This window comes from Eubalaena glacialis, chromosome 3 (genome assembly GCF_028564815.1).
Source record: "Eubalaena glacialis isolate mEubGla1 chromosome 3, mEubGla1.1.hap2.+ XY, whole genome shotgun sequence".
Taxonomy (NCBI): domain Eukaryota; kingdom Metazoa; phylum Chordata; class Mammalia; order Artiodactyla; family Balaenidae; genus Eubalaena; species Eubalaena glacialis.
This window is the reverse complement of record NC_083718.1, coordinates 43,982,034-43,993,591: the sequence shown is the minus strand read 5'-3', so window position 1 is coordinate 43,993,591 and position 11,558 is coordinate 43,982,034. Positions and strand designations below refer to the sequence as shown.

Below are 11,558 nucleotides of genomic sequence, written 5' to 3'. Positions count from 1 at the left end.
CTAGTGGGTAGTTGCTATTTGTTTAAATAAAAGACAAAGTTGTATGTCAAATTTATCTCTACCGTAAAATTTCCAGGATTTCTCAACCTTGGCACAATTGACATTTTGGACCAGGTAATTCTCTGCTGTGGGGACTGTCCTGCGCATTGCAGGATGTTTAACAACATCCCCGGGGGACTTCCCTGGTGGTCCAGTGGCTAAGACTCCACGCTCCCAATGCAGGGGGCCCAGGTTCGATCCCTGGTTGGGGAACTAGATCCCACATGCCGCAACTAAAAGATCCTGCATGCCACAACTAAGATCTGGTGCAGCCAAAATAAATAAATATATATATTTTAAAGTCTTTAAAACAAAACAAAAACAACATCACTGGACACTAGATACCATCACTAGACACATGCTACCACTAGATAGCATCCTACAGTTTTAAAAATAATAGCTCCAGACATTGCCAAATGTCCCTTAGAGGGAAGAATCCTACCCTCAAAAGGGATTTCCTTATGAAATCTGACCTGAGTCCAGCGTGTTGCATGTGCTTCACCATCTTTGGAATGACCTCCAGGGCAGGCTCTGCCCACACCGGACCCCGGCCCTCCTCACCACCTTCCAGCTGCAGAAGGGGCTGAAGCCAGTTCATACCGTCACTTTCCTGGTTGTGGTGTAAAGCCAGGCCCTTTAATAGCTTTCTTTCCCATTCTCCACCCCTCCATCTAATGCACCCCATTTCTGCCACATCTCTCGGATGCCCCTGTTGCCCGGCCCCCGCCCCCTCACAGGCCGGGGAGACAGAAAGCAGGCCAGCAGAGACAAGGGGTGCTGATGAAGCTCCAAGGAGAGGGCACGTGTGGAAGAATTCTCCTTTTGTGAAAATAGGAAGTTTATTTTGGTGCTTATTCTAAAGTACACATGGTCATGGTACAAAACTTGGCAAGTACAGAGCAATATAAAGAAGAAATAAAGGTCACTCGTAATTCCTCTGCCCCCATAGCCCATGTTGACACCTAGGAGGTGTCCCCCCTCAGCGACTATTACCTCCCTGGCTGGTGTGCGGGCAGGATACCTAGGTGGGTAGAACACTTGACCAAGGGCAATAAAGGGCATTCAGTGTTCCAGGTTAAATGTCTGCTTTATTCAGATCCGGTGACCAGAGGCCCCAGCAGCCTGTTTTGCAGGAGAGTTTGCATCTGAGTGTCTCCCTGCCTCACCCTCCCAAGAACGGTCTCCTACAGATCAGAACTCGTCCTTTATGTCAAAATGGGGCTGGTCTTCAGGCTTGAAGTCCAGGTTGGGGCTGCCGTCCTCGTTGAGGATTCTTCGGGCTGTGTAGCCAACGATGGGATATTTGGCTTTGTACACTTTGGTGAAGACGTCATCCAGGGATTCCAGCTCCTCGGCTGTGAGGCCCGTCTTGGGGAGAAAAGCCCAAGAAATACAGGGGTAGGAATGAGTGACTCGTGCTTGCCACCGGCTTCTCGCCAGCCCTGACCCCGACTTTACTCGCCCCACGCCCCCTAATGCAAGGGAAAAAATATATCAGAAATCAAATCGTGGACAGTTTTTTCGAGACAGCCCTGTGTGTGCGCGTGTGTTGCGGAGGTTACGCGCGGGGGGAGCAATGGCTGCACCGTGTTTGTGGTCTGACTGACGTACGAATTAAACTCCAGAGAACCCCCAGCCTGGCCGGCGTCGGGGGGCGCTCTGCAGTCTGCAACCACCTCCTCCTGCCCGATTAAGCCCCCTGCCCTCTACACTCCTCCCCTCACAGATTTACACGCCCTTCCCCCCCCTGTAGTTTCTTGATTTGCTTCTGTAACGTTGCAGCTTAAGAGTGTGACTCACCTGAGCACAACGGGGGGTGAATGTCAGCCTTTCTGTTGGGATTACTTAGACCCCGAAATGGTTTTGGTTAATGCTATTTTCTCCTTCACAGAAATATGAGCGCGGCGGAGACTCTGCTCCTCCACCCTGTTCCTCCCCTGAGCTACCGGGAGTGGCCTGGAAAGCGGGTCTCAGAGACTAACAGCAAAGCTATCAGAGGCTGGGGGGTGGCGGGTGCAGACGGTCAGGGGGATGGGGCAGCCAGGGCAGGCTGGAGCTAAACTCTGAAGATCAACTGAGTTTGATCTCAAGTTCACAAGAGTTCACACTTGACTCTGTAGGCAGTGGGGAGCCCTGGAAGGTTTCTGAGCAGGAGGGGCACAGTAAGATATCTACTTTAAGAAAACAACTGGCTACCTCTGGAACACTAAACAGACTAGTTAGGAAGCTTTGCTACTGCCCAGAGTCGGGGCGTGGGGAAGAAAAAAGGCCATGGCCAAGGAGGTGGGACACTTTGACAGAGGCTCATTATCTGGCTCACAGTGTCGTGGGTGAGGTCTGCAGGATCCAGGGACATCTTGGCCACCCCTCTGGTGGAGTCCTTCCCGGTCAAGGCGTTGTAGGGGGCTCCTCGTCCGTAAAACTCTGTAGTGGGGAGGAAGGAAGAAGATGTGAGTGGATGTGCACAGAGCAGCCAGGAGCCTGTACACGGCAGGGGGCGGGGCTTCTGAGACCCCACCCCACCCAATCCTGCAAAGGCTCGGCTGAGGAGAGGGACATCAGTGAGGATGGGAAGTCCAATAAGCTGCCCCCAGCCTTCCGACTGGATTCCGCTAATTCAGAATATGGAATAAGTCACACATGCTGGGCTGAGAGGTGATTTTTCTTTTTTTTAAAATACAGAATGAAAATAATCCCTTAAAAATATTTAAAATGTAAACAAGAGGGACTTCCTACTGGTGGTGCAGTAGATAAGACTCCACGCTCCCAATGCAGGGGGCCCAGGTTCCATCACTGGTCAGAGAACTAGATCCCACATGCATGTTGCAACTAAGAGTTCACATGCTGCAGGCGAGCCACAACTAAGGAGCCCGTGAGCCACAACTAAGGAGCCCGCCTGCCGCAACTAAGACCCAGTGCAACCAAATAAATAAATAAATAAATAATTTTAAAAAATGTAAACAAGAAAAATGTTCTGTCTTTCTAAATGTTCATGGAAGCCAAGTCTACTTCCATACATCTTTTGTTTGGTATCAAATAAACAATGAACCATTACAAGACTACTTCCACGATATCAGTTGTAGTTTCCATTAGGGAAAACATGAGATGGCATTAAAATGTTCTATAATGTTCTATGATCACGACTCTTTGCTAAGTAATACTTTTCCTCTCACTGCTTTATCTAGGGTAAATCATCCAGTTTGACGTTGATTCTATAGGCAACAGGCAGCCCTGGAAGGCTTTTGAGCAGGAGAGTGACATCATGAGAAAAACACAGTTGAAGCACCTCACTGACAAAGACTGTGAACTCATTCTGGGGGGAAAAGGACCTGCCCAGCATTCCCTCCCTTCCCTCCCACCTCCAGCACCCACTCAGGCTACCACACTCCCCAGAGGTAAGGATTCATAAAGCCAAGCCCCTTACCCTTTCCAGAAGTGACATCAAACACCACCCCTTTGACTGCCATGTAGATGGGCTGATCTTCCTAGGAAGCAGGAGAGAAGCTGTGAGGAGGAGACAAAGAGCCCAGCTCCGCCAGTTCAAGTGAGTAAAATCTCTTCCCATCACAGCCGGTGCAGAGGGGTGAAGTTACAAGCCGGTCCTCAGGGAGCTCGCCCCACCTGCGCAATGTCATGCCCACTCACAAAAACCTGGAAAAGTCACGAAGCATCATGACAAGCCTATGGCAATACCTTTCCCAGGAACTGAAGCAACTCTGTACAGATAAAAATTCAAAAGAATATTAAATGAATTACTTAAATCAGTCCATGGGACTTCCCCGGCGGTCCAGTGATTAAGATTCCACGCTCCCAATGCAGGGGGCATGGGTTCGATCCCTGTCTGGGGAACTAAGATCCCGCATGCCGCATGGCATGGCCAGGAAAAAATAAAAAATTAAATCAATCCAAATTTCATCTTCATCAATGTACATACATGGAGGTAATCAGTGTAAATGATCTATTTTATATCAATATTTTGCTTCCTACAGGTAATATTAGTTCATACAAACATTTTCATGTATTGAAATAACTAAAACAGCTGTCACTTAAACAGTTCTATCTTATTTTAGTGATACTGTGTACCTGTTTGTGTAGCTATTCTAGTTTGGATCATCTCCAATTCCTGAGAACTATAAATGGCAGCATTACGAATATCTTTCTACAAGTTACTTTCTAATTTGTTGAGTTATCTCCTTGAGGCCTATTTCAATATATGGAATATAAGTAGATGAACATAATCACTTTTTATATTTTACCAGTTTGTCCTTCAAAAAGCCATTTATGGTGCTAGAAATATACAAGCAATACTGTTTCCTTGCAGTTCCTTGGGTTTTACACTTTATTTTTTGCTATATTCATGGGTATACAAAAGGAAAGATAGAAAAAAATGTAATTCCCAAGTGACAGATAAGGACTCTGGAGGAATTTTAAGTTAAAATCAGAAGGGGCCTTGAAGCTAATCTATCTAACACCTTCGTTTTACAAATGCACCTTCATTATCCAGGCCTGGGGAGATTATGAGACCTACCCAGAGTCACAGAGCAAATCAGAGGGAAAGCAGTTTCTGGAATCCGGAGCCCAGGAATCCAAGGCTCAGTCCCCTCTCTGGCCTGCCCCACCAGAGGGCACACAGCACGAGGACAGTGCACTTGCCTGGGACCAGGAGAGGGTGGGTGTCCTGGGAAATTCATTCAAAAGACCCAGGGCCACGAAGAAAGACACAGTGAGTGGGTCGGAGGTACCCAGATGTTAGGCAACCAGGGGAGCCACCTGCATCAATGAGGCAGGGCCTTTATCTTTCCTCTGGGTCTTGGGCTTGCTTGGCCATCTGGCCTTCCTCCCTGCCTGTGGCCAAGCAGGGCCAGGAGAGAGTGCCACGTGAGCTACAATGACAAAGGGATACCAGAACAGTGTGGCAGAGGAAGGATGGCCTCTTCCACACCTGGGAGAGCCCTGGAGCCTGGGTGCAGGCAGGAAGGCGGGAACTCCTGGGCCTCCAGCACCCTCAGACCCTGCAACAGAGGCTGGGGACAGAGCAGAAGTTCCTCACTGGTGACTCTTCTTGAAAAAGAGAGAAACTACTACAGATGTTTTCTTCTGCAGAAATACCTGGGCCCTCCAATGGTCTAAGGCCATGTTTTTCTAACTGCAATTGGCATTGGTAACATATTAGTGGGTCATGGAATCAATTTAGTGATTTATCAACAGATTTAAAAAAAGATGAAATAGGAAAAAAAAATTCAAAATAGAGCAGAAACTAGAAAACATCAGAGTGCCTCACACATAGTAAGAATGAGCATAGTTTCACGGCACTTTTGTTTCAGTTGTGTGTGTGTGTACACCAGGGTAGGATGCAAAATACATTCCTTAACACAGCCAAAATGTCTGCAAGCCATCATTTTATTGTATAATTAGAGAGGGTGGTTTCACCTCTTTACTCACCTGCCTCTATCCAACAGCCTTCACTCTCTGTATATTCTTTATTGTCTGTCCAGAATGATTCTTTCAGAAGAAGTACAAGTCCTACTCTTCACTATTAAGTTTTAGAAAAGCAGAAAACAAATGTCACCCCATCCCCCCTTAGTACAGATTCCAGGGAGAGCTGGTGAGTGAGCACAGACAAATTCCATTTACAAAGAATAACCCTAAAGCCTAGAGGGGCCTTGGGCAAGCTCAGGGTCCAGGGTTGCCCTAAATAAACTCAGAAGGTAAACAACATTTCTGGTCATGCTTGCCCTCTGATACCTTCTTCTTAGCTGAACCAATATGCCCCCGAACAGGTCACTGCCTGGAGTGATGGAAAGGGAGGCTCTTGGTGGTTCATTTCATTTGTACAAACTGGAGAAAGCACAGCTTGGTCCACCTCTTTTACTCACTAGCTGTGTAACCTTGGGCAAGTTACTCAACCGCCCTATGGCTCCTTCCTCACCTGAAAAATGAGATGATGATGATAGCTCCTTCCTCACGGGTCATCATTAAATGATTTAATGCTTTAAAGTGGTTAGGACAGTGCATGGCAGAGTTGGCTCTATATTAAGTGTTTGTTAAATACAGACATCTGGTCCCAGGCCCAGAAGTCATGCTGGAGGTATGGGGGCAGGCGGCCCTCCTCTCCCTGCATTTGGTATCCTACGGTGCAAGTAAGGCAGAAAACATATTTTCTGAGGGTAGCAAAAGTCAGTTTTGCCCTTGGAGGGTGGAGGATGACATTCGCTCGGGACCAAAGAGAATCCTCAAAGTCACCCCAGCCACCCTGCCCCAAAGCTAACTGCTTCATGACATCTGCTTTCCTTAATAAACCAATCCTCCCCCGCCTTTTTCCTTCATCGCTAAGGCAGGGGAAAATAACATTCACGTGCCATTGACTCGTCTCCGTTGGGGAAAATTCTGCAGATTCCAGCGTCTGACATACAGGTTAGAACGCCAGCAGCAAAGAAGGTATATATACACCTCTCACCCCCAGTCCTGCCACACATTTATTTCCCGAGGAAGAACGATGACCAAACTCATGAATGGCTTGTGATTTATGCTGTTTTTCTATTCTAAAAGCTCGATGTGAGGGTAAGTCATACAAGAATATTATTTTGATCATGTTGCCTGGGCTGGGCCATCAGCCACTCATGCTGGTTACTAGAGGCCTATAATTCAGGGCAATTAATATATTTCAGGTGTGATCAAAGCGAGGGCAGAGAAATTCATATTTACTGAGATTCTACTGTGCTAGGTTCTCTCCATATGTTATACATGTTTACTTATACTAATGTATGTCACTTAGGTCAATTTTCACAATGACCTTCTGAAAAAGGTATTACTATACCTGTTTTGTAGATGGAGAAACTGAGGCTTAGAGTTTAAATAACTTGCCAACAGTTTCTCTGCTGGTAAATAAATAGCCAGAATTCAGACTCACACCTGTTTGATTCTAAAGCCCTTTCTGAGACATTCGTCCTTGTCAAAAACTTGAACGCCAATCTTTGACCTATAATTTGTAAACAGTGAAGCCCTGCTAAAAGAACAGCTCATGTGACATGGCGAAAGCTGCCAATGAAAGCGTGTGATCAATATCTCCAGTTATAAGGGCAGCTGAAGAAATCAGGGACCACAGGAAGGCCCTCTGGACACATGTGACCTTTCTCAACCTACATTCATTTTTGTTCAACATGCTTACTCTGTGATCTATGTGTTATCTACAGGAAAGGTCCCTAAAATGACCTCCTCTTTGCAAGCCTTACTAGGATTACTGGGAGAATGGGCTTTGAAGAGGCACCGGGGAGGCCGGATTTCAGCAGGTATTCCAAGAGGACTAATTCATGCCGGAAGCACACGTGTAGCTATCTTCACACTCCCACGTGGGAATGATTCAGGGAGCCACACTGTGGATCACTCTGACAACCCAAACTGCCCCAAAGGGATAAAGTAGCACAGGGCCTTGTGCACTAGATCCAGAACACAGTAGGTTCTGTGAAAGACACCAGCAGCCGGGACCCCTGTCTTTCGTGATTTCCAATCTGAAGCGTCCACTGAAGATACTATGCAGCTTCCTGCCGGGGTGCCCGAGCTCTCACCACAAACCAGGCAGCAGAATGTGGAACAGGTGGGTCTGCCTTGGCTCTCGTCCAAAAGGATTATAACAGGAATGAGAATTCATAGCTAGATGTTTCAGAATGACTTGTTATACAAGGTCCACAATCCCATAGCAGAAACCCTTGGGGGTCAGATGTGTTTTGGAATTCAGAATTTGTCAGATTTTAGAAAGGTGTTATGGGGCACATGCCAGAACACCTACCGGGGTCTGAGGCAGCACCCCATCGTCATCTATATCAATATTTCCACAGTAAAGCATAAACATGAATATTCACACTAAGTAGGATGCATAAAGACTATAAATAGACTCGCGTAGCTCCAACAGGGTTCCATCACCAAAGGAGTTCAGATCAGGCAGGGTTCTGCTGTCAAATGACGTAAAAAAAAAAAACCCTTCTGGGACTTCCCTGGCGGTCCAGTGATTAAGTCTCTGCGCTCCCAATGCAGGGGGCACGGGTTCGACCCCTTGTTGGGGAACTAAGAACCGGCCTGATGCACGGCGCGGCCAAAAACAAAAACAAAAAACCTTCTGCTTTTCAGAGCTTATTTGATTTCTGAATTGCATAAGAGGATTATGGGCCTGTTATAGTGCCTCTTGTATCTTTAATAATAAGCTAATAAGAATAATAGCAGCTAACATTGATTAAGGCTTACTATGCTAAGACTACACTAGGCCTACTACGCTATGCACTTTGCATATCGCCATCTCATTTAATCCTCACAAAACCCCCATGTAGAGTAGGAACTCTTATCCTGTAGCCATTATCACGGTCAGTTTTATGTGTCAATTTGGATAGGCGACAGTATCCAGTTATTCAGCACTTATCTAGGTATTGCTGTGGAGGTATTTTGTAGATGTGATTAACATCTACAATCAGTTGACTCTGTGTAAAGGAGATTATCCTGGATAATCTAGGTGAGCCCGATCGCCATCAGTTGAAAGGCCTTAAGAACAGAATTGAGGTTTCCCCGAGGAGGAAGAAATTCCACCTGTGGGCTGCAGCATTGCTCCTGCCAAAGGTTTCCGGCCTGCCCTTCCTGACAGCCTGCCCTATGCATTTCAGACTTACCTAGCCAGCCTGCATGATCACATAAACCAATTCTTGCAATTAAAGACATACCTATATATATATATATATATATATATTTCACTGGTTCTGTTTCTGGTGGAACCCTGACTGATAACAAGTACCACAGATGATAAAAGAAAATTGAGACTCCAAGAGGTTTAGCTATTTGCCCAAAGGGACTCAAACCCAGATATGATTCAAAGGTATTATGCTCAAACCATACTATTTGTATAATGTATTATACAAATGGTAACACTTCTGAGAGTGAAAGGTGGTGCTATTAATAATTATCCCAGGACAATAGGCATAAACCAGAACCATCTAGGGCAAACCTCAGCACAGGGCAGCTCTAACCAGCTGCACTCAACTGCCTCTCTCCTCTCTTACTCTCTCTGCCTGCAGACATCCTCTGGGCACCACACCCCAAACAATTCTTTCCTTAACCTGCTTCCCTCTCTCCTTCCGGCAGTTGAGTATCAATCAATAATATCAGCATTAAAAAACCTAGGGTCTTTGCTCAGTCCTCATCCTGAACCCTGGGCATGGTTCCTGCATGTAATCTCCACTAGGAATTCTCTCTTCCCTTGGACTCTCTGCTGGGGGTCCCCAAGATCACCCCCACATTTGGAGATTCACGAGGCCTCATAGAACTTAGCATATAATTGTACTCAGAGCTATGATTTATTACAGTGATGTAGTAAGGGTCATAGGGGAAAGGACACAGGTAGAGTCTAGAGGAATCTATCTACTTGTGGACTTCCTTACACTGTCTGCCTCCCATGAGGGGCCACACAGAGCACATTCTTTCCCCGGCAACAAAATGCAGCAACACGTGTGCAATGTTTTTGCCCAGGGAAGCCCATGAGAGACTCAGAGCCCAACGTTTTTACTGGGGACCGGCCATGCAGGCCCTCTCTGCCTAGCAGTGTTCAACATGAATGCACAGTTTGTACGAAGAGCCCAGACTGAGCCACCTTTATCTGTTAGGGAAATGCAGAACACCCTGGAAATCCAGACATCAGCCAAGGCCTTTCTAAGGACTGTGGGCCTGTTATGTTAACTCTTTTCTGCACAGGTTCCCTGACCCGGTACCATCTGGTTCCCTGCTGCTCCAAAAGATGGTGTCCCTTAACATCCAGTCACATGCCTGTCTCCCTCCTTCTGTGTTCTCAATGACTCAGGCTTCTAACCAACCTCTCTTTACAGTGATGCCCAAACTAGCACCACTGCCTAAGGGCCAAGTTTCTAAATCCCCCTGGAGAAACTAGTCCAGCTAAGGCTACTTAACTTGGGGGTTAGGGAGCCCACACCAGAGGGTTTTAACAAGAGAATATTAGGTTCCTTCCTTGTTCTACCACTAACTGGTGGCATGCCTCAGTTTCCTCACCTGTAAAAGCAGGAGGTTGATTCCTATCAACTTTGAAATGCTGTAGTTCCCTGATTTCCCCACCAAACTGTTCCCCCCACCTCCCGATCTAATATCAGCTCCATGGCCCTTCCCATGTGCAGCATCCTGTTTACACACTCCACGGCCATCACACTGGGCCCCAACAACCCGAATGGTCAGATGGCTGTGAGGAATATCCTAGACACGTTCAGACTGCTGACCGATGTGGACCGAAGTGGGTGCGTCTGGGGGTGGGGGTCGTCTTTGTCTCTAACCTCCGATCTCCCCCCCTGCCCTCTCCCCCAGCTCTGGCTCAGCCTCAAGAGCACAGGCATTAAGAGCCAGTGTGAGGAGTCGGCTGCAGAGGAGGCCCGGTAAATGAGGAAGGCAAAGTGCAGGGAAAGTCTGGATCAACCCTGGACCTGCCCCCATTCCCGCCTAACCCAGGGAGCAGGCCTTGCTTCCCTCTTTCCCTCTCCAGCCACTCCCCCCAGGAGCAGGCAGAAGTGTGTGCCCGCAGCTGATGCTTACATTGAAAACAAAAAAGTTCTGAGGTTCGTGTACAGACCGCCAGCCAAAATGCGTCTCTAGGAAACAGCTCGCGGGAAGAGAGGGAGAAGCGCGGGGTGGGGTGCTCTGGCTGGGGAAGGGGGAAGCAGGGAGCCCCGAGTGCTGGGGACTGCCCCCCTGTCCCCAGGCGGCGATCCAGGCCTGGAGAGAGGAGCCCGGCAGGCTTCGCGCCCAGCTCGGAGCCGGGGCTCCGGGAGGGGGCGCCCGCCGGGGCCCGCGCCTCTCCCCGAGGCCTCCCCTCGGCGCCGCGGCTTCCCGGGGTCCCCGCCTCCCTCTCCGCGAGGCCGGAGTCGGTCCGGTCCCTGGGCCCGCGCTTCCCCACTCACCTCCTCCCCGCCGTAGCGGGCCAGCTCCTCCTCCGTGAAGAGCCGCACCGGGGGACCCCGCTCGGCAGGGCGGGGCGCCTGCCCGGCCCCGGCTGCGAGGAGCCCCGCGGCCAGCGCCAGGACCAGGGCCAGCGCGGCCAGCCATCGCAGCCGCCGCCCGGGCGCGGGGCCCGCCATGGTGAGCGCACCGAATCGGGCCTGGGGCGGCCTGGGCGACGGAGCCCGCGCGCGCGCGCGCCCCGCGGCCCCGAACCCCACCCCGCGCGCGCCTGCCCGGCGCCCGGAGGCCCCGGGGCCGGGAGCCAGGAGCCGGACTCCGCGCCTTCCACGCGCTGCGGGGCGCGCTCGGCCGCTGGGACGCCGAAGCCGGAAACTTGGAGCTAGGATTCTGGGGGCTCCCGACTCCAAACTGCGGGCTGAGTGTTGCGCCAAACAGTGGCGTCTGTTACAGCAGTTCCTTGATTAGGTACAGAGTTGACACAGCCAACATTCCAGCACCTAGGAAGAGAGATTTATAACCTAGGACCCCAACTTTATTAATTCACTTTTACTTTTGGCTGATTTTTTTTCCTTCCCAGTTGT

At 49.1% G+C, this 11,558-nt stretch overlaps 1 protein-coding gene across 1 annotated transcript; it reads right to left on the bottom strand.

The window, feature by feature from the left end:
• Positions 1 to 859: 859 nt before the first annotated feature.
• On the bottom strand, positions 860 to 11,203 carry NENF (neudesin neurotrophic factor). Its single transcript, XM_061185575.1, has 4 exons — positions 10,977 to 11,203; positions 3,464 to 3,524; positions 2,360 to 2,463; positions 860 to 1,407 (listed from the first exon to the last, which is right to left on the bottom strand). Exons 1-4 carry the CDS (start codon positions 11,151 to 11,153, stop codon positions 1,231 to 1,233), a joined length of 519 nt encoding a protein of 172 aa, XP_061041558.1. The 5' UTR covers positions 11,154 to 11,203; the 3' UTR covers positions 860 to 1,230.
• Positions 11,204 to 11,558: the final 355 nt, after the last annotated feature.

Bases quoted from the DNA above. Each gene is read 5' to 3' on its own strand.
- NENF (XM_061185575.1), bottom strand. From the start codon at position 11,153: ATGGCGGGCCCCGCGCCCGGGCGGCGGCTGCGATGGCTGGCCGCGCTG. The intron at 3,525-10,976 runs GTGAGTGGGGAA...CCTGCTTCCTAG, and splicing joins CCCGCTACGGCGGGGAGGAG to GAAGATCAGCCCATCTACAT. The intron at 2,464-3,463 runs GTAAGGGGCTTG...TCCCCACTACAG, and splicing joins TGATGTCACTTCTGGAAAGG to AGTTTTACGGACGAGGAGCC.